This window comes from Fundulus heteroclitus, chromosome 9 (genome assembly GCF_011125445.2).
Source record: "Fundulus heteroclitus isolate FHET01 chromosome 9, MU-UCD_Fhet_4.1, whole genome shotgun sequence".
Classification (NCBI taxonomy): domain Eukaryota; kingdom Metazoa; phylum Chordata; class Actinopteri; order Cyprinodontiformes; family Fundulidae; genus Fundulus; species Fundulus heteroclitus.
This window is the reverse complement of record NC_046369.1, coordinates 26,103,250-26,126,766: the sequence shown is the minus strand read 5'-3', so window position 1 is coordinate 26,126,766 and position 23,517 is coordinate 26,103,250. Positions and strand designations below refer to the sequence as shown.

At 43.3% G+C, this 23,517-nt stretch overlaps 1 protein-coding gene and 1 long non-coding RNA gene across 2 annotated transcripts; one reads left to right on the top strand and one right to left on the bottom strand.

The window, feature by feature from the left end:
* Positions 1-1,501: 1,501 nt before the first annotated feature.
* On the top strand, positions 1,502-22,850 carry onecut3a (one cut homeobox 3a). The gene is made up of 2 exons (XM_012880906.3): positions 1,502-2,924; positions 22,525-22,850. The coding sequence occupies exons 1-2, from the start codon at positions 1,886-1,888 to the stop codon at positions 22,815-22,817; spliced, it is 1,332 nt and encodes a 443-aa protein (XP_012736360.1). The 5' UTR covers positions 1,502-1,885; the 3' UTR covers positions 22,818-22,850.
* LOC118564178 lies at positions 22,837-23,517 on the bottom strand. The gene is made up of 3 exons (XR_004931696.1): positions 23,296-23,517; positions 23,038-23,161; positions 22,837-22,939 (listed from the first exon to the last, which is right to left on the bottom strand). It is a non-coding gene; the product is annotated as an uncharacterized LOC118564178 (long non-coding RNA).

The window sequence follows — 23,517 nt, the reverse complement described above, 5'->3', positions numbered from 1 at the left end:
TTCTAATTTGTCCTGGTTTCCTTTTCATCTTTGCCTCTTTATGTTGCCCCTGGCCTGTCCTCCTTGATGCCTGAACCTCAGTCTATCATGCTTTATAGATTCAATAAAGTCCACTTAGCAGTGGCGGGAGCTTCAGGTTCTCTTTGCTTTTTTTATGGAGCAATTCTGCCCTGACACCATACATGGCAACCAGACCCAAAGTTTGCCTTAACAACCATAACGTGACATAAATAAGTATAAATAAATGATGCCTTGATAACATAAATACCTTAGTGAAATGTACAGCACGGGGGATTGTTGAGTATCGGGCTGCTTTGGGATCAGTTGTGGTAGTTTTGGGACTTTTGTTGGTCAAAATAACACATCTGAGCCCTTACTTTAAGACAAACTTGTTGGTTTTATTAGAATAAGATGCCTCAGATTGGTTACACTACTGCCTTGATTTTAAATAGCCTGGAAGCAAAAGCAATATAGAATAAATAAATGAATTAAAACTCTCGATATTTCTCTAAACTCTCTGACCACCTTGATGAAGTTTACGCTCCGAGATTACCCTCTCAACCGAATCCAATCCCTCGATCTTGGACGTGCGAGAAGCCGTATCGCGCCCCTATACCCGGGGCTCTTGCAATAGGCACCGCACCAACCCACATCGATGCAGCCCCTGATCCATACGCACTCTGACACTGATGGATGGCTGAACTGGATTGACATGAGCGAGCGGCGGGTTTCATGCAAGAAGTTGGCAATACGGGCGTGAGAAGTTTGGTTGCGCGGCGGAGAGTTTGATTTTACGCGGTCTCAACCAGTCCAAGACGCACGAGATGCAGGAGAGGGGGTCAAAGCCTGGAGGCTATGATGAAACACCACTCGGTAGGTTTTATGCAGTAATTTGCGCCGGAGAAAAGGAGAAGTAACTTGAAGGGGAAAAGTTACGAGTGCGCGTAAAATGTCCAAAAGGTGACAGAGGGTCGTGGTTCATGTGTAGACCGTATTCGCGGATGCGGTCGATGGTATTAAAAGAAGAAAATGTTTAAGTTGTTTATTTTGATTAATAAAACAGCATCTTGGAAATGCATGATTTTCTCAACTGAAATATACTGTTTTAGAGTGGAAAACTTTGGTATGAGCCCATTTTCTCATTTCACCCGAGGGCCGGCGTGACACATCAATTAATATTTAACCTTCAACAGAGCCATCACATGTGTTTCTGGCGTCTTTTATCAGAGAAAACAAGGAGCGGGACCTTCTTATCCGCTTGAGTGTAAATGTTGCACACTCTGCAAAGCGCTGCACTTTTGTGTTTTTATCTGACCTGCCTAATGCAATCTTTTCTCGGGGATTCGAGGTTCAGTTTGCAACATGAACAACAAAACCCATGACATTCGGTGAATGGGAGGGGGGGGGGAGCAGTGACGTCAGATTGGCCCCTAGACGGAGCGCAACGAGAGCGAGGATGCACGGCCCGCGGGGGCGCGCACATGCGCACAGATTCGGTCTCGACTTAACTGGAGCGAGAGGGGCGCGTCGATATACACACAGCCGAGCCGAGCAGAGCAGAGCAGCGCTTTGGGTATAGTGGAAGGTGCTGAAGAGTGAGAGTAATCCCGGGGCAGGCGCAGACAGACTCCACACACCGAGCGGAGGTGTTTTGGCGGCGCCGGTTTTTTTTTTTTTTTCCTCCTCTCGCCTGTATGTGTGCGTGTGTGTGGCGATCTTTTAAAACCATGCTGGATTGACCGCAGAGAAAGCAGCTGCAATCAATGGCGTGGCTTTGAAATCGTTGAAAATTTATTGGGAAAGGAGTGCGAGACAGGAGCGACAGCCGGGAGAGGGAGAGAGCGGCGAGAGAGAGAGGGGTGGAAATAAAGATTCCTTTTCAGCGATGGAGCTTACAATGGAGAACATCGGAAATCTGCACGGCGTGTCTCACTCCCATCAGACGGGCGACTTGATGAACTCCCCGCACGCGCGCCAGTCCACGGCGTCGCATCGGAACTTGGTGTCGCACGGACGGTCAGCCATGGTGTCCAGCATGGCCTCCATCCTGGAGGGGGCCGGGGACTACCGCACGGACCACGCGCTGTCCGGTCCCCTGCACCCGGCCATGACCATGTCCTGCGACTCCGGGATGAGCCTGAGCAGCACCTACACCACTCTGACGCCGCTGCAGCACCTGCCCCCCATCTCCACCGTGTCGGAGAAATTTCACCACCCTCACCCGCATGCCCACCATCATCCGGCGCACCAGAGGCTTGCGGCCGGGAACGTGAGCGGCAGCTTCACCCTGATGAGGGACGATCGCAGCCTCGCCTCTATGAGCAATCTCTACGGCCACTACCCCAAAGACATGTCCGGCATGGGACAGCCCCTGTCCCCGCTCTCCAACGGCCTCGGCTCCCTGCACGGGTCGCAGCAGACCCTGAGCGCATACGGCCCTGGAGCTCACCTGTCCAACGACAAGATGCTTTCGTCGGGAGGGTTCGAGTCCCACGCAGCCATGCTGTCCCGGGGCGAGGATCACCTGGCTCGAGGTCTCGGGGGCCACGGGGCCGGGCTCATGACATCCTTGAACGGCATCCACCATCACAGCCATCCGCACTCTCAGGCAAACGGATCCATGCTGTCGGACCGGGACAGGCAGACGGTGGTGGGAGGAGGGCAGGGGGCCGGGTCGGGACAGGTGGAGGAGATAAACACCAAGGAGGTGGCGCAGCGGATAACGGCGGAGCTCAAGCGCTACAGCATTCCGCAGGCCATCTTCGCGCAGAGGATCTTGTGCCGGTCCCAGGGAACCCTGTCCGACCTGCTGCGGAACCCTAAACCGTGGAGTAAACTCAAATCCGGCCGGGAGACGTTCAGGAGGATGTGGAAGTGGCTGCAGGAGCCCGAGTTCCAGCGGATGTCAGCGCTCAGGCTTGCAGGTGAGTGAGGAGACAGCTCCCAACCTGAGTGATGTGGAAGGATCAATCTTTAGTCAATGTGGCGAGACTGCCAATAGCCGCTCAAACAGACATTACTTGAAGTTATTAGTCGATCGTATCGAGTAAAACTTCATCATGACAGTTGGGGTGTTAAATGTTGTGTGTGGGGGGGATCTATATTTTGATTGATACCACAATCCGCGATTGTATAAACAAACGCCGAGCGGTAAACAAAAGACGCGGATCATGTGCGACCGCAGACTGGTTCGCTTTGGCGCCCGGATACAGACCTGGACACAACTGTTCACCTGTCTCTATTCCTCTCTGTTACGCACACATTGAAACATGAAACCCCACGCAGAGAAAAGACGTTTTGTAAAGACTATTACAACAGGAGGTGCATTTTTTATATTGTAAAAAAAAAGAGGCTTCAATAATAATAATAAAAAAAGCAAATTTGATCAAATAGTTTAGCCACCCTTGCCAAGAAGGATGCAGTCTGAGGCCTGGCCAAAGAGGCGGTGGGAGCATGACCTCCTATGGATCGATATTTCAGGTCCAGGCGTCCCCTTTCAGTGTAGCACACTGATAAAGGATCGATTCGGATCTGAAAGGCAGAGACACAAACAGATGCGTCTTTCTTTGGCCCCGCGCTCTGTCCCCACATTTGATTTAAAGGCCTGCGTGGTCACTCTGCAGCCACACACACACACACACACACACACACACACACACACACACACACACACACACACGCACACAAAAAAAGAAAAAAGGAAAAAGAAAGAAGGACCCATTGGGATTTTTGTGAAGCAATGTGGTCTGGTTTCCAGCTCAGACGAATACCCCTCCGTTTTGATTTCACACCAGGATCAGCCGTTTCGATGTTTATTGCGCAAAGATTATCACATTAAGGCTGTGATTTGAAACCCACACGTCCCCGCCCTTGCTTTAAACCTCCCCTTTTAACACCTGATTAACGGGACATAAATGAAAAACGAAAAAGCCACGGAGATGTGAGTGAAAGGTCCCCCCCTTCTCATCGATGTTTGTGTAAAGACCCCTGTTTAGACGAGCTGCGCCTCCAAACGTCAATCAGCGCGTCTCCGCCGTATTTCAGCGAACGGTTCAATTAAGCGGATATAGTGGCATATTTTAGTTCCAGTCAATGCCCTATTGAAAAGCGCTTAATGGCATGTAAATTGTTCCTTTGCGTATTTAGTGGGGGTTCTGGTAAATAAAGATTTAAACACTCCACAATTGTCTCTTTAAGTGCCACTGCTGTTAAAGCTAATTGGGCTATGGGGTTTTATATCTTCCACTGGCGGCACCAGGATAAAACCTGCAGTTCAGCTGAAGCCACAGAGCTCTGCAAGTGCACACCTACTGCACATTTCAATGTGGTCGGACTCAGGCATTCTCAAGGGCTGCAAGAGCAAATTGTTCTGCTTTTGTGTGCTGGGACTATACGTGGGCTGGGCTGCACCACAATCCCGTAGCTAAATACATATGCAGCCTACAGGATTTGGTATAAATACAGCACATATTTAAATGTGAAATTTGCATTGCAAAATCAGAACGCATTATATAGTAAGTATTGATTGGCTTTGTGGTGCTTGTGCTGCAGTATACCCAGGTGTGCAACTGGGGTGGGGGACATAAGGGGACCAATATCCACTCTATGAATTTGCACCTCCCTCCCCCACTCCCCGCTGACCCTCATCTGGTTCAGACATTCTTATATGCATACAATGCATGAAAGTTAAGAGAGCAAAGAACAAGCATTGATGATATGCAGCATTTATTAATCTATATAAATCTACCTTGCGTGCTTGTCCTCTACAGTGTCCTTTTTGTTAATGTAAGTGACTCCAGGGACTCAAATAATACCAGAAAAACAATCTCTCGGGACAAAAATGAGGAGGAACAGTATATTTATTTTTATCTTTTAGCAGCTAAACATAGGCACCTCCATTCAACCAGGTTCAGACACTTGAAAACATGGACTTGGTTGTTTGAAAAATTGTAATTAGACTCCCAAGTCTCATTGCATCTAAATGTTAGCCACTGCCATAACAACATACCTGAATAAAAAAGTGTTTAATGGATTTCCATTTTGATGAGCCTCTTCAAGATTACAAGTGGCCTCCATCTGGTTGCACCTTGCAACATTTTCTAGAGGTGTCCCTGTGTCTGCCAAGAAGTAAATTAAGCCATCACCATGGCTTGTCGACTCACCGAAACAACTGATTGTTTCACCTAACCCAACAGGTTCACTTTTGGCAGATATTTTAATTAGAGCAATGTTAATCTTGCCCACAGACTTAATGGGTAACGCTGACTGTTGGAAAAAAAAAATGCTACCAAAGGAGGAACACAATTGTAATTTCTGTTTGTAAATAAAAAAAGTTTTAATAATTAATTGTAGTTTAGAACATATGTAACATGTTATCTTTAAATCCAGATTCATCTAATGAACTATTTAATGGGTCAATTTATTTCATATTGTGAAATGTTTTCACACTGAATTACGGCCTATCTGACCCTCCATTGTAGGGGCCTTTTCTTTTGAGCTTAATATGATCCACTGGCTTGGAATCAATTATCTCTCTCTCTCAAAATCTCCCCCCCCCCCCCTTTGATCTGCTGAATTTTTAAGCACATACCTTACTGTGCATCACCCTGCTACCACAGCGGATCTCAGGGAAACTCCAGTTGGCCGAGATGACAAATGACTCTTATGCAAATGTCGGGAACTACATTTTACTTACTGCATTTAAAATCACGATTATCCTCAGAGCACATGTGGGCCGGGAGTGGGAGTTAGTGGGGATTGGAAAGGGGGTTGTGTTGCTGAAAGTGAGGCTGGGGCATACTCGCTCGGCCACATCAATCAATAAATTCAAATTACTATTCCAAATTCATCACAGTCACACAAATCAATGCAGCTGCCCTGCTTAGCTAATGCGAAAATGCCAGTGTCTGCACGCGCACGCACGCGCGCACACGCACACACACACACACACAAACACACACACACACACACACACACACACACACACACACACACACACACACACACACACACACACACACACACACTAAAATGACAATCCCCTGAAAGGAAAGCAGAACAGAGATATGGACACTGTTTGTGGGGGCTTATCGTGTGTCCTTCACATTGAATCAACGAGGGAAGGGATATGCAGCATTTTGCCTCTCAGTTTTATATATATAAAAAAAAAAAAAACGTAATAATACTCTGAGCATTGGAGGATCTAGACTAAGTCTAAAAACAAACAGCTTCATCGCAAAGCGGCGCATGCAAGAGAGAGACACGGCAGAAGGTGAGGTTTGGGAAGCGTTTAAAGATCACATTAACGATGAAAACAATTCGTCTTTGCATCTGTGTTGAATTCCACACTCCATCTCAATGTATTTGGTTGGATCAATACAACCCTGATCAATAAGGATAGCCAGTGCATCTATCAATTATCCCGCCTCAGCACTCTCACCCATTGGTCTCTCCCCTGGAGCAGAGAGAGGAGGAGGGAGGTGGGAACTGGAAAAGGTTGTGGGAGAGGGGACAGCTGTTATTTAAAAAAAAAAAAAAGCACATCTTTTTCTTTTTCTTTGTTCTAATCAGGTTGTCTCTGTCGAGTGTAGTTCAAACCCACCCATCACTTGTCAGGACATCTGTGCAGTTTTCTTTTTTTTTTTTACCTTCCACTTGTAAGTCAGTAGCACACTGAAAACATTGGATGCCGCAAAGCCATATCCATAAGGGCAGCAGATTTCTACGTTGCAGCTGACGAAGTGTCGTGGCATGTCGAGCTGACTCTCCCTGGAAATAAAAGAAAGGGCTCAGTAGAAAAAGAGCAGCATAGGTTCATTTCCATCTGAATGGCCGCAGCACGTGCTAGGGTGTACAGGTCAAGACCCTCAGGACGCAGAGGAAAAACATGGCGGAGAATAAGGGGTGGGGAGGCCTCTATTCACGTTTCAATGGACTACAAGCAGTTTGCACAGGCTTAATCCAGGAGCAATATTAATACTTCACTCACCCCCTCCACCTGCACTCTTTCTCCCCAGCACTGTGCGCCATCACACATGTTGCGTGCATGTGGCTGGTTAATATTTCTTTTACAAATTAGACAGATACTATACATTCATTTTAGGTAAAATGCTGTAATAAACCCCAGCTCCATTTTCTGAAGGGTCTAAATTTGTGACTGATATCCTGTGAAAAAATGTCACAGAATACAATAAATAGATTTATTAACTTCATTCACAATTACTGAACAGCAACAATTACTTATTTTAGCAGCGCAATTAAATAATAAAAATTCCAAATTATACATTAAAGCCATGTAAAATTATAATAAGGACATCATTCTTTTCTGCATTGCGTCGTAAATAATTTAAATTGTGGCTAATCAAATAGATTCTAACATCTGATTGGTGAATCAATGTTCTTCACCACAGCTGTGTTCGCCACACCCACTGATCGTGATGGGTAAGGTGAAGTTAAGTGGACCTAACCCTAAGTACAAATGCCTTTTTTGTAAGTTTTACGTTTGTTTTTATTTCTTTCATTGCCATTTTGGAAAAAGAATATTAGAAAATTTGAATAAATATTTGTTGATTTGTTTATTTTAATTGTGGCACTATTGAGCCTCCCTAATCAGAGGGTTCCAGGCGCAAGAACTTTTATTGCAGCAAATGTATCTGTGGTACTGAAATGCAAATAGTGATGGGCCACAGCAATCAACCATAAATAAGTATGAATTCTATTTTTAAATGATATTTATACGGTAGTTTCGGTTTTTTGTGGCACTTCTTGGCCTTTCTAAACCCACTGTTAAAGCTGCAAGAGAGTTTAATGTAGTGCGTGCTGCCTGTGGTGCTGAAATAATCCTTTAAACCTCTACTGAGGACAGTTCAAGGTGCTTTGCTGGAGTTTTACCAGTATCTCCTTAATGGTATTCTGGTAGGTGCTATAAACACCATTATTTCATCCAACAGCTTCCAACCATCGATCAATATTACAATCCACGATCGCGTCAATCACACCACCCTGCATCCTGCTTTTCCTGTCCAGCACCGAGCCCACCGGGGTTTCCATTTAAATCACGTCTGCAGCCTCTTCTGAGAGAGCCTGCCTGCAAGGTCATCTATATTTTGCAACACCTCATACAAAATATCCCAAATGCAACAACTATTTTCCAGACTAAAATCGCCCTTCTTAGTCATTTCTTAAAAAAAAAAAGGAAAAAACATGCACTAAGTTGGACGCCAAGTTAGAATGTGCTCAATGCAGGATCCTCTGAATCCAGATTTTGTTTATAAAGAAACAGCTTGATGTCGGTCTGTGAAATTATCGATTGGGGGGACTTTAATAATTGATGCACGAGAGGGGGGGGGGGGGGGTATAGGGGAGTAAACAGTGCATCTGTGGTTTCAGAGCCTTCTTGTTCGTTAAGCACACCAATGTGCTGTAAGTACCAAGACACACATGTAACAAGCATCGCCTTTGCAATCCCCTGGTGGGAGAGCAACAGCCATTTTCGTGCAGGTTATACCTCAGGGCTATTTTGGTTTAAATCCCTGGTTCATTCCAGATGAAACGACACCTAACGTCCAGCATCATTAAATCTGTAACCCACCACGGAGAACCTGAGTGGCGAATTTCAAACAATTCGCAATGTTTTACATATAAATTAACTCTACACAGAGCCATCTGAAATGAATATCCCTGACATGTATTCTATTAATGCACACCTGCAAAAACGCGCAACAAATCCCGGTTTTTATACGCCGCAGACCTGTCGCCTCCTCGTTTTCTCCCTTCTGTATGTATGTGATCGGGATGTGGAATGCATATACTATATATGCGCCACATTGTTAAGGCCCTGAATCTTTATTGATTTCCATTCCTCTGCCTCTTCTTTCCATCCCTGGAGCTGCGCCATGATGCGCTCAGCTCCCCCTTTGCCTTCCATTCCCGCCGTGGAACACCTTTTCTCCCATTAACAGCTCACCTTTCATAACAGATCGGCGAACAAAAATCACACACACCCTCTCTGGTCAAACACTGTCAAATCTGAGCGGTTTAACGGCTCCCCTCCATTTCTGCAAAAGTGGGATTAGCAGCATGAGACGACTTATAGTTCACACACACGTTTAACCTCTTTTCACTCATTACACATCCGACCCACACTGATCCACCCTGCACACACACACACACACACACACACACACGCATGCTCTGACCTCACAGATTTCTTCAAAAACAATAGAATATTAATAGAAATCAGATTAGCCCGACTGGATCATAGAGGCTGGGATACTGTCTCCCACATCTTTGCCTATTTCTCTCCCAGCACACACACACACACACTTACACATGCGTGTTCGAATTCACACGAGGGTACGTGGTTAGCAATTATAAACGCTGCAAAGGTCTGTACTCTGTACAGTCTCGGATCCCATCGCTTCTATTTTAGATGATCAATCCCTACGCTGCTTCGTCGCCCCCTCGCCGAAGCGGATCAATAGGAGAGAATGACCTTTAAATCAAATTGCTGGCAGAGTCAACGCCATGCACGCAGCCCAGCATCCAAGGGTTAATGGTACCGTGTGCATGCGCAAACATAAACAAAAGCCCCCTCCCCCACCCCCACCCAAAAAAAAAAAAAAAACTCAGACAATAACTGTTAAATCCAATTACTTCAATTTGTAAGTGTGCGTCTTGAAGTGGAAATGCTGCTTAAAAACCCGTGGCGGTTCTTGCAGGAAATATACTGGGCAGGCCCTTACGTCTGCAACCGTCCTGCATCCAGCCAGATGCACATCCACTGACCCCTGACTAAACAACAACTTCCCACAATGTAACCCGTAAGCAGAGCCAGCCAAAATTGTACGGGACCATATGCAGATCTCAACTTTGACTCACAGCACCGCTGCTGTGCATTTATCACTCCTAGTTTCATGATTTAGTATGATAACAGTTAGATTGATCTGCACACTGTTCTGTTTGACTCCTGACATTAGTCACTTCACATTATGTATCGAAGAAATGACAGCAGATGGGTTCTGGAGGCGAGTTTATATCCCTAACTCACTCATTTGGTCTTGCCATTGGGTTTGCTTTTCAATAGAGACCCCAGAAAGTAAATGGACAGAAATTACTGAGTGCATTTTTCTGGTCATACTGACCAGAGCCTTATATTTACCCGGCCACATTCACTGTCGTGCACACATTCATATACTGATACGCAGGTCAGTAGGCAACTTGGGGTTGATGCCTTGCCCAGGGGCACATCAACATGTGACAGGGGGAAGCTGGAATCAAACCCATGACCTTCCAATTGCTAGACGACTACTAAACCCACTGAGTCTCAGTGAGTGTTTAATCTAAGGAAATCAGACATTTTTTCTTATCAGGATTTATTTGCAGGTACTGTAATTATACTCCAAAAGCAAAATAAATTGTTAAATCAGTATGCCTACCGCAACGATCAAACTATATAGGAATATCTTCCTTGGTAAAATTATTAATTTGTCAATCCTGTTACATTTGAAAATATTTTTATATTTAGACTAAAAAAATGAGTTATTTACAGCTGATTTTAAGAAACTTGATGCAAATGTAAAAGTTGGCTCAGTCTTAAGAAATTTTGTATTGGGTGGATGGAGTCAAGCGGTAAAAAGGTAGATAGCCTTCTCCGGGTTGGGGAGGATGTTCTGCCCCAAGTGGAGGAGTTTAAATGTCTCAGGGTTCATGAATGACGGACAAATGGAGCGAGAGATCGACAGGCGGATCGGTGCCGTGAAGTCGACATCGTGGGTACAGGCGGCCAAAATGAGTTTTCTCTGCAGGGTGTCTGGGCTCTCCCTCAGAGAGAGGATGAGATGCTCTGTCTACTGGGAGGGACTCAGAGTAGAGCCGCTGCTCCTCCACATTGAGAAAAGCCAGTTGAGTTGGCTCTGGTTAAGATGCCTCCACCCAGAGGAAAATCCAGGACACGCTGGAGGGATGGCCTGGGAACGTCTTGGGTTCCTCCCAGAGGAGCTGACCCAAGTGGCAGGGGAGAGGGACGTCTGGGCCTCCCTACTCAGGCTGCCAATCACCTGACCCAATCCTGGAAAAGCACAGAAGAAGAAGGGAGGAGTTGGCCCTTGGACCCTAAACCTCAACTTAGACCAATCAGATCCCTTGTTCCATGAGCATAGAAGCTATATCAATAAGAATAGATAGATAGATAGATAGATAGATAGATAGATAGATAGATAGATAGATAGATAGATAGATAGATAGATAGATAGATAGATAGATAGATAGATAGATAGATAGATAGATAGATAGATAGATAGATAAAAAACAGGTTTCCTAAATCTTAAATATTTTTAGAGAATCTCTGTTTTATCCAGAAGTCCAAATGTCAAATGTAGTTCAGATAAAAAAAGATGAAATTGCCACTTGTTTTAGGCCTGAGTGGGAAACAACGATTCAGATTAGAGATTAACCAGTTAATCAAAAAACAACAAATCTTTGTTAGCTATTATTCTCTTAATCTGCTCTGATCAGTGATTTACAAGTCAAACGCTGAACCGTTTGATTTTTTTTTCTTCCCATTGCATTCAATCCACCATAGAACTCCAACTACCTCAGTCTGTAAATGCAAACACCAACCGCATGTGATCTGGCGCTCCTTTCTTAGTTAATTTAAAATTAGCTAAAGGTTAGGGAGGCATGCTCTCATTCACTATTAAGGATGATATTGTATTTTCTTAATTTTCTCTTGGGTTTAAAACTACTACCTCTATCACAAAACCTGCAACACGTTTCTTTCTGATTTACTCAGAACTGCTATCAACAGGGAATCAACAAGATGTAAATGTCGCTCTCAAAAAAAAAGCCTGATCCTGCCGCTCTGACATATGATTAAGTAACTGAAAACCTGCTCAGAGAGAAAATGACTATATATATATATAAATTGAGTTCTCGTGGTGGTGCCTGGTCTTTGCAGCCCTGAGTGTGAGCCACTGTGTGTGTGGACATCAAAACTAACAACAAAACTAATCAGACTGTGAGCTTTTGACCCTTGACAATCTGTGGCGGTTTACATAAGAGCCAGTTCAAGTGGCGGTTCCAAACAGCAGACTGTTGTGCAATTAAAATGCTGATCAGCCCACATCAGCATTGTGCTGATTGAGTTTGGTCTGTCTTATCTAGCGTCGAGGTGCACCTCTTTCCAAAAAAAAAACAAAACAAGAAAAAACAAAAAGTCTGGGGTCTATATGCAAGTCCGCCCTCCTCACTGTCACAGATCACAGTGTCTCAGTACAAAAGCAACAAGAGTCAAAACTTCAGTCTAGTTTGTGCAGAGAGAAATCAGCTGTCACCTTACGGGTCACAGATTCATGCTCCGACTGAGGACTCATACGCTCAAGGGACTTTAATTTTTTTTGGAAGGGGGGTAATATGGGAGAATAAACCACCCCAAAATGTGATAAATCAGCGTTGGAGCGCTGCTGGAGCTGCACACTCCACGCTTATCTGAAGCTCTGACAGGCCATCGCTTATTAAAGGGCCGTTAATGGCTTGTTTAATGCACAGGCTAAGAACACAAGGCAAGGACATTGTCCGTGCAATTAAAGGGGAGAAAGGCAGGCATCCATTTGATAAGTTTTCTGTAAAAGGGGAAAAAAAAGTAATTTGTTATTCTCTTTGGTGCAAAAATTTTATTTATTTCTTCCCAAAGGTCAGTGCAGATTCTCATTTTGATTTAGAAATAGGTTACCAATGAGAAAAATAATATGCATATTATGTACTCTTAACAGCATAAAAACAAACAAAAAAATAATTTTGTGTTTAAAAGACTATAAAGAAGTAACACCCTGTGCTTAAGGGCTCCAGTTTAACGAAGGGTACTTGTCTCCTTGGAATAATGTCAGATCATGTAAAAATTCATTTAATTTTTTTCAATTAATTCTAAAAAAAAAAATGTAAAAGCCTAAAACGCTTACTATAAACAAATTATATCCAAAGATAAAAGGTGCTGCAGATGGTTTGTAAGGAGGCAGTGTTTGCAGGTTCGATTGCAACAAAACCGCAAACACACACACACACACACACACACACACACACACACACACACACACACACACACACACACACACACACACACACACACACACACACACACACACACACACACGCGGGCGGCTAATCGTACCCACAGAAGCAACCCGAAACTCCGGTTGGGCAACCCCACGAAGATCAACAAAGGAGCAAAACGGCTGCGAAATCAATTGATGAATGAATCGATGTAAGCCCATAAAGCATGTGTGTTACATGTTATTACATATAACAAACTGACTGCGGGTTATCCAGACATTAATAATTGTGGCTGCACTTGTAAGATGAAAAGAAACAAAAATCGCTGACTATTGTTCACGGGGAGAAGAAAAAAAAAATAGCAGACAGAAAGGTGCGTGTGTAGCCTGTGTATAACCCTAGTTTCTGTTGCTAAATCTGTTTTTGAGATAAAAAAAAAATTCTGAAAATGCGGTTACAATTTCAATTTTGCTGTCTGTCATTATTTAAATAAAAAAATATTATTTAATTATTCTTCGTCGTGTTCTTCTTATTATCACTATCACTGTCATTATTATTATTATTATTCAATAGGTTGCAAATTTTGATATCAAGAAAAATTAAGAGAAGAAAGAAAGCAAAACGCTACAAACAGTTAAATACTAACCATTTGTTTACACTGTTGCACAAATTAGACAATGTTGTTATTCTCTTTTTCTAAACTCAGAAGATCAACAAAAACAAAAAGAGCATCTGCTGTTTTGTTACAATATAACACCAAGTTATGTCATTTAATCCTCTTTTTTTATGCAGCCTGGAAATTACCACAATCTAGTGGAATAATTCTTGGTGTGTGTGTGTGTGTATGTATATATATATATATATATATATATATATATATATATATATATATATATATATATATATATATATATATATTTGGGAAATTCCTACATATGAAAACAAAAAAGCTCTTTCGGTCCCGGAGGACGGCGAGCAGCTTGACTGCAGATCCTCCTGCGACAATACAAGGAGTTGGGAGAAGAGGTGACAGCTCGAGCAAACGCTGTCATTTGGAGACCACCAAAATACTATTTTGACGGTCCAGATTTTCTAAAATAAATAAATAAATTGCATAAGGCTAATAAATAGACATCTCTGCAAGAGCAGAGGTGTAATTATTAAAAAAGGGCAAACTTCGACCCAAACGACCTCTGCTTATCCTGTCACATAATCCCGCGAGACTTTAAAGCTGTTGGTCATTGTGATGGTTAAAATAGCCGAGGCTTGTAATTTTTCTCGTTTTTCCCCCTCTTTCTCTTACTATTGTAAAAAAGAAAAGGCTGCGGTCTATATAAAGTAATTACAATTTTAAAGCACATTTACGAGCACTGCAATTATAAATTAATTCCAATTTATATAAAAATAATATGGTTATTCAATTAGTTTCATCTTGAGACTTATTGATCAGGATTCTAAAATAAAACACTACATTGTCTCGTAAATCCACTAAATTCAGTTAAATAAATAAATACATCTCATATATGCAGGCAGGGGGAACTGGACCTATTATTTGCAATTGAAAAAACTCATTAGAAATGGGGAGTAAAATGATGCTCCTCTTATGTAAAAAAAAAAAAGAAATTAAAGTGCCTTGAATATTACAATTATCACGCATAACTGGTCAAAGCAATCTGGCTTCAGATCAATCATAATCACAACGGATCCTCTCCCGTAGTACAACCCCATGCAGATCCGGGGTAGATGTTAAAGTGGCAAAAATATAATGCAGGTTAAAATTTCCTTCAGCTTCTCCCAGTCCTCGGGTGGCTGAGTGCATTTAATTATCTAAAACCTCATAAGGAGCATGATCATCACAGGCTGCAGTCTCAACTCATTATTGAATTTTCCTAACACGGTGCCATTTCTCGAATCTCCCCCGCATTTGTATTAACAGTGTGATTTTTTTTCTTTAACAAAAAGTGCTAAATAAAACTGCGCTGTCCTCACACCTCAAACAATGCACAATATATTTTTGCTTTATTCTACAATTTGCTTATTTTTCTCAATCTTTGTTTCACGTTTGAATGTGAGCTGATCCGGGAATATAAAAAATAAAATAAAAAAGAAAGAACAATTAAAAACCCCTTGTCTGTCTCGCAGGAATGAGAGGTTGGAAAGTGAGGCGAAGTTTTGACTGAGTTTAGGCTCAAGCGTTATTGAGGCGCTGGGGAAGAAATGCCTCGCAGCAGAGTCGCAGGGAAAGGCAAACAAACAAATTGTCCCGCTTCATCAGTATATTAACACTAATTTTCACCCATTACATTAAGGACTATTGAGCTGGAAGTGATCTGGCCACTGGTGGAGAGACACAAACGGGGCTTGGCACTGCCTTGCAGCGAGGTGCCAAATACAACTTTATATATGCATGTAGGAGGAGAGCAGATAGCCGTGTGGAAAGAGTGACTGAACGCTGTGATGAATCCAGGGCAGCAGTCCGTGTGAAACACAAGAGAAGTTAGTATTTAAAAAATAGGGGGAGGAGGGCGGGTGGGATGAAATTTTGCGAAGCTACCTTTCCTGCAACAAATGAGCTGCGCCGGTGTGAGCCTATAGACGCGCTGAACTGGAACCAGTAAACACGTTTTACTGCTAAAATAATTAAATCAGCGCTCCTTGTTGAGTCCCACTGCTTCAGGGGTTCTGGGACAGTGTTTTAGGATGGGGGGGGGGGGGGGGGGTATGCATGTAACTGTGTGTGCAAGCTATCCTTGTTTCATAAACAAAAAAAAAAAAAAAAAAAAAAAAAATACACCGCAGGCGCAATATTAGGCGAGTTGACTTTCTCATTATGGGCAGGAAGGGCAGCGATGATCAATAGATGATTAATGCTTAAGATGCGCGCACATCTGCAGCCAGCTGTGAATATTTAGCACCCCAGCCGGAACAGGTGATGATTATTTACTTCTCTTATTCATCCCTCTCTGGTTTGAACAGAGGGGGAGAGAAAAAAACAAACAAACAGCCTGACCGTCGCTCTACTTCCTCCCAAATCTGAGTGTGTTACAAACATATTTATTCATTTTGCACATCATATCCTTCATGAATCCTCCCCCCCCCCCCATGCCTCCTTCGTCCTCCCTCCTCCTCCAAGGTATAATTAATTGGACGAACTGAATTTCACACACGAATTATTCACGAATATATCGATCGATATTGAACACCCAGGGCCTTTCTCTTAACCTCGCTTGGTTTGTCGCGAAGCGAGGAATATTAATGTCATCAGAGAAAGAAAAAAAAGCAAATAAAAAAATAATAACTAAACAATAAAAAAAAAGAGAGCCTCAAGTTAACCCGTTTTCATCAGAACACAAGTGGCCTGGAATAAATAAATCAAATTTCACATCACGTTTAACATCAAAATAAGATGTATGTAAAATAAAAGGTGGCTGTAAAACTAAACGCATAAAACGAAACGGCCCCGCAAACTATTACAGCGGTGGGCAATTGAATAGATAAATAAATAAAAAATAAATAAAGAGCGGGCAGGACAAACGTTGCTGTTAATCAATCTCTTGCTTGTGAGAGGTTTGAGGGATTCATTCATACTAGTTGGGGCTGCTGTATTTACAGATCCATAGAGCGAGTTGTAGAAACCGCAGCCCTCTCCTATCAGCAGGATGTGCAGCTCAGAAAACACCGAACCAGGATTTCTGCTCTTGTCCGGGCTGCTTTGTGCATGAGTTTATATGTTCGTCTCTCTCTGCTCGGTGCCTACTGTAGCTCTAAAAGCTGCAATGATCGATTTCCCACCCCCTCTCTCTCCTACGCCGAGCTTGGTTCAGTAATCAGGGCCCCCCTTCCTCGCCGATCGATCGATATTGATTACTAAATCCAGCGCCTGTAGCAAAGGCAAAGCGCACTATATGGCGCCCCCAGTGCAGCCGGGCCGCGACGAGAGCGCCCCCTGCCGGGCGAAACGGCGCCAAAGCGGGCCGGTCGATGAAGGGACGAGGAGGGACGTGACTTATCCGGTGGAGGAGATGGCACTGTTTACAGCTGATTGTGTGGAGGCACATTTAAAGACAGTCATTACTCCCGCTGACTTCCTGAAGAAAATAGGTGCATTTATCGCGAGCACGTTCACACGCTGGCTTCCCCCCCTTTTTTAAAAATAAATAAAAAAAAAATAAAAATTTAAAAAGAGAATAAAGAAAATAATAAACCCTGCAACAATCTAACAAAAGAGGTCCCTGGTCTGTAGTTTGCAAGAATGTTTCCCACAGTAGTTCAAACCTGAAAACAACCTATTAATACATTTGGAAAATAATCCTTTCAGTCACTACAGGTGCATGTGATTTTCCCTTTCTACTACGGAAGCCCTGAAAGGCAACTTAGTTTTTTTTTTTTTAAATCTTCATGTTGTAAATTTAACAGAATTTGATTTTTCTCTGTTTGTCAGAGGTGATCAAAGGGTAAGAGCTTTTTTGTTTTGTTTTTTCCCCCTTAAAAGGTGAGAAATATATCTAAGATGTGCAAAATACTTGCTCTCTTTCTGACTTTCTAAAATACACATCACTTTTCATTGCTGAAAATAACTAAATATTCAAACGAATCAAGACAAATTTTCCCATCTTTAGCAATGAAAGGCTGATGTGAAAAATCGAATCTTTTTCTGAGAAGTTGATGTTTTTGTAATACCTATTTTGGCCACAAGAAGCTAAAAGGAAGTCTTGGTTGAGTCCAGATCATTTAGCCAAATGTTTGTGGTATCACGTAAGGAGAGGTGCCGAGGTGCTTTTTACCCCTTTACAGGTAGAAGAGTGATTACCAAAAAAAAGTTTTAATTGACGTCTTGGCTGCGGGGGAAAAAACATCATTTTAGATGTTTCAAAAATTAAAAGTCATGAGGAAAAAAAGTAAAACTGATTACATTAATTTTAATTGTAATAAGTAAAAGACAAGAATAAAGTGGATAAAATCAAATCTTATTTGCGTCAGCAGCTGTTTTGAAGCATTATGCGTGTGATCTGTTGCATGTAACTGGGCAAGACCTGCAAGGATGAAAGGAAAAGCAGCTCTTTCAGAAAATAATGATAATAATAAGAAAAAACATCTTGAATTAGCACAGTTATACATTTATATTCACAATAGTACTCTATCAAAACAAAGCCAGAGGAGCATGGTTATGTATTGAATCAAAAAAACCTCAACAGCACAGTGTACATTTTCTATACAAGCTTCAAGAATTCAACATTTTTAGATGTTTTTTTTTTTTTGTAAGAGAATATACAATGATTCACATTTTCTAGTACTCTTCTGCAGTATCTTAACAGTAGATTCTGCATTTCCCACTGTGGCTATAGATGTAGAGATCTGTAGGATGAATAGACATGTCACGCGTGTCAGCTCCTTCCTGCACTTCAAACAGAGCCGTCCGGGCTGTGACGTATGTTCAGGCTCGCCGCCCTGCTGGGGAACAAATCCCTTTCCATTCCTGGTTTGATCCAGACAGCCCAGCGTGTCACACCAAAATGTGCATTAAGAGAAATCCTCGCATGTGGATTTTTTTTTTAAATCAATGTTTGCTCGATATAGCTATATTTTTTTTAAATAAAACAGAAAAATAGGTGTGATGTTTTCATTTATTTATGTATAATACATATATATACATACACTTCTTGACAGTGCAGCATATTATAGATTATTGCCATATTGATGACTGACAAAAGAAATTACTGGGCTAAAAAAATCTATTACACAAGCTACCCTGTAGTATTTGTTTCCTGGAATAAGCAGGTGGTATTTAATTTAGCCTGTGTTTGCAGCTAAATGTCACAGAAAATATAAGGAACAACATGACAAAATCATGCCTGTTAGAAAATAAAACAAGACTACTCCTGCAACATGATTAAACCTGCCCTGTATACTGAACCACTTTATTGTGAGCAATGTCACCATTGGGAATGACTGCCTCCATTCAGGATTTGGGGGGCTATATTTCAAGGGGCGATGTATTCATCATCGAGTTAACAACATGACTGGCCAGCTGAAAGGACTTTGTCATTTCTTGATACCAACACCTTATGTAGAACTGAAATGCGGAAATTGAAGGAAACTGAGGTGAAATCATGTTGGGACAAAAGAAAGAGAAGAGGGACGAAACATCAGATTAATCACAAACAACATGGTTGTCGCAAAAATAACATAGGGAAGCCATCATTTCTGAATGAATGAAATCCAAGTTTTATTTTTTTTGAACTGCCCAAATAATAAATCCACATTCTTGATTTTCTCTCCCGCTCCCAAAGCTTTAATAAATCAAAGTATACTATGTGGTGATATGCGCAATGTATGGACACAGGCACGCTTTTGGACTAATCCGAGTGCGGCACATTAGCACCGGTGTTGATTTGAAATATGAAGATGATGGATGTGCAAGTGTGCAGGTTAGACATCTGTAGTAAACAGATTGGACTGCAATGGCTGATCAATGGGCTCTGTTCCACTGTAATTAGACACACAGAGCCACTGCTTGGCTCCAGCCACTTCAGCATAATCACCGCCCTTAAAAACACACACACACACGCACACGCACACACACACACACACACACACACACACATAGAAGAAGACCATAGTAAAGAAGCAAAAAAAAAAAAAAAAAAAAAAAAATCCATCCCTAAATGCATCCAGAAGCACGTACCCGCAGAGCGAGAGTGAGACATTTACTGAAGGAGATATGAAAGTATGAGACAATACTGACTGGCGGCAGGTGGAGGCCCCGCTGGGAGGGCATCTTTCTCTCTCCGATTTGCTCTCTTTTAATTGAGACGGGGGTTGGGGGGGGGGGGGGGGGGGGGGGGGGTGGGTGGGTGGCTGAGTAGGACGCACGGTCCATTCTGGCAGGATTCGATCCTTGGTCAGCGGGGGAACATGTGGCTGCAGAGGTGGAGCCTCAACCATCCACACACACACACACACACACACACACACACACACACACACACACACACACACACACACACACACACACGTCCCTCTACACCCTCTCTATCTTTTACTTTCCACCTGTCTGCTGCTTTTCCGCACGTCTCCTTCAAACACATCGAGTTACAACACACTTACCCACATACAGCAGTCTATTAACTATTAATTTCTGTGTTCGCTGCACACATCCCCTTCACCCCATCGGACTCCCCCCCCCCAAAAAAAAAAAAAAATGTAGGAGTGCACAGCATTTCTTTTGAAAATTGCTCTGTGTATGGGAAGGGGGCTCATAGCAGCCGGTGCAAGCACCTCTCAAGTGTTTGTGTTTGGGGAAAGAGAGGGGAAAGAGGGGGTGAGAGGGTTTATAAATACCCTCTCAGAGCTCTATAGAGTGGGCTCCAGTGGGCTCTGTTTGAAGTAACAGACTGTAGACCTGCTGGGGGGGATCTGACCTCAGTCCCTGCAGAACCCCCCCCAATTCCTACATCAAGTCGGTCAATATCTTGCTTTCTCCTTCACACGAACGCCCCTCCTTCCTCTTCTCGGCTCCCATCTCACTCACACACAAACGCACGAATACACACACACACACACACTGTGTCTCCCTCGCTCGTCTTTTATTTTCACGTCTCTATTCTTTTGCGTCTCTCTCTCTCTCTCATTGACACACACGCGCGGCCAAACACACACACATACACAGCGAAGCACAAAATGCTTACTTTTGTGCATCAGTCACTCCGTCCCCCATTGCGACTCAAACTGCATTAATATTGAATCAAACAGCAGTGTCTCCAGCTAGCAGGCAGCAGCCAGTCCCACTGCCTTTGCCCTCCCCACCCAGTCCTTCTCTCACCGCAGGCTGGCTCCCTGTCTGCACTCTGCAGGATGGAAGGAATATTCCCACTGGGCAGGACGCATGGATTAGCTTTAAATCAACTTTAATATGGCAATAGAGATGGCGGTGTAGTGTCGCCGCTGCCGTATAAACCGGCTTTATGTGTCTAAGTACTAGTTAATACAGTCCCGTACAAAATTGTCCATGCCAATTGCACTTTTTCACATTCTGTCACGTTGCAACTTAAAACTTCAACTTGTTTTATTGAGATTCTAGATGGTAGATCAACACAAAGTCATACATAATTGTGAAGTGGCTGAATAACGTGCATGTTTTACAAGCATGCATGTTTTCAGCCGCCTTTGCTCTGGTACCTCTAAATACAATCACACACAATGTTTAAGATAAGTAAAGTGGTTCTGTGAGGACCTCAGAGGCTTGTTAGAGAACATTAGTGAACAAACAGAATGAGGAAGACCAAAGAACACAGCAGACAAGTCTGAGATGAAGAAGTGGACAAGTTTATTGCACATTTATATTATAAAACAACATTCTAAGCTTTAAACATCTCACCAAGCAGAGTTCAATCCCTCATTCAAAATGAAAAGAGTGTGGCTCGATGCGAACCTACTCAGACATGGCTGTCCCCATAAACTGCCAGACCAGGCAAGGTCAGCTTTTATCGGAGAAGATGTCAAAAGGCCCCCTGGAAACTCTGGAGGAGCTGCAGAGAGCCACAGCTCAGGTTTGAGCATCTGTTGACAGGAAAGTGTTTAGCTATGCACTTCATAAATCTGGCCTCTATGAAAAAGTTGCAAAAAATGACAGCATTGTCAAAAAAATGTTCGTAAGAAATCCAATTTAAAGTTTGCTATAAGCCAAGTAAGGGAAACGACAACTATGCGGATGATGGTCAGAGGAAACCAAGTTTGCACAGCACCCTGAACGCACCATACTCACCATGGAAGATGGTGGTGGCAGCATAATGATCTGGGGACTCTTTTCTTCAGCAGGGACTCCTCTGGTCAGATTTGATGCTAAAATATGTATAGATAAAAAAAAAACAGGGTAGAGGAGCCACAGCTATGATGGGATGGTTTTAATAAAAACACGTTTACAGGTTAGAATGGCCTAGTCCAAGTCAAGACCAGAATCCAACTGAGAATTGGATAAAAGATTAAATTCACACATGCTCTCCATCAGATTTGACTTAGATTGAAATATTTTACGATGGGCAAAAATCCCTGTCTCCACACTGTAAGTGTCAAACCATAAAAGACTGGGCCGAAATGGATTTATACAGAGCATTGGCACAGAGGAGTCAAATACAAATGTACACAACATATTTTATACTTTTTATTTATCAGAACAGTAGACAGTCACGTACACATTTTCCTCCACTTCCCACTCATTCATGATGTTGTGTTGGTCAGTCCCACGATATATCAGAAAACATATTGAAGTTGGTCGCGGTGTGATGAGAAAATGTGAAAAGACGTAATGGAACACATGAACACATTTGCAAGCTGCTGGAGGTACTTTTACGTTTACCGTCATAAAAAAACAACCACTTCTGTGTATTTACCTTGTATTTTCTCTGTTTGTTTTCTTTCCCCTTCCACGGCTTTCCCGCTCTCATCGCCATCCCTCCCACCGCTGCCACCCAAACCAAGCCTGCAAGCGCAAAGAACAGGAGCAACACAAGGACCGCAACACGGCGCCCAAGAAACAGCGTCTAGTCTTCACGGACCTGCAGCGCCGCACGCTCATCGCCATCTTCAAGGAGAACAAGCGCCCGTCCAAGGAAATGCAGATCACCATCTCCCAGCAGCTCGGCCTGGAGCTCAGCACCGTCAGCAACTTCTTCATGAACGCCCGCCGCCGCTGCGTGGACCGCTGGCACGACGACCACGGCGCCAGCCCCGGGCAGCCGGGGACCTCCGCCACCACCTTCTCCAAGGCCTGAGAGGAGAAGAAGGAGGAGGGAGGCCTTCAAGAGTGCTAGGGGAAACCAGGCGCGGAGCAGCAGACGTCACAAGGAGGTGGCCGTGAAACCTGTCTCTGATGACCCTGCCTGGCCTGGACTGCCTGAAAACAAAAACAACAACAACAACAACAACAAAAAAAAAAAAACCCTTCGTGCCATGCAATCATCATCCTTGTCAGTCAAAATCTCCAGCTCTCACCTGAAAGAAGCAGAGTCTTTAGAGGTGAGGTGTGAAGTCAGGTTCACTCTGGTCTACTCACACGAGGACAATCATTGATTTAGTCTTTTGTTGCGTTTTGTTTTTTACGAAATTTTTACGACATCTGACAAAGCAAAGAGACACCAAAGATTTGATCATTTTCTTGGACGGTTTCTACATTTTTGCCAGCCTCCTCCTTCGTCACTCTATCGTGTCGCCTCCCCCCCCCCCCCCTACCCCAACCCACACCTGACTCACCTCCTTTGTGTCTGCCTCCTTTTTCACGTCCTCTCTATGGAAGCTACAAGGGCGAAAGAACGGCAATAAATCTGACGAGACAACAGCACATAGCCTTATTATCAGTGCCCCATCCTGCACATTCACACACAGAGAAACGGAGAGAAGGCCGTCGTAAAGAAGATGGTGCAGCCTAGGAAAAAAAAAAAAAAAAACAGCAGCAACAACAACAAGGCTTTCCAA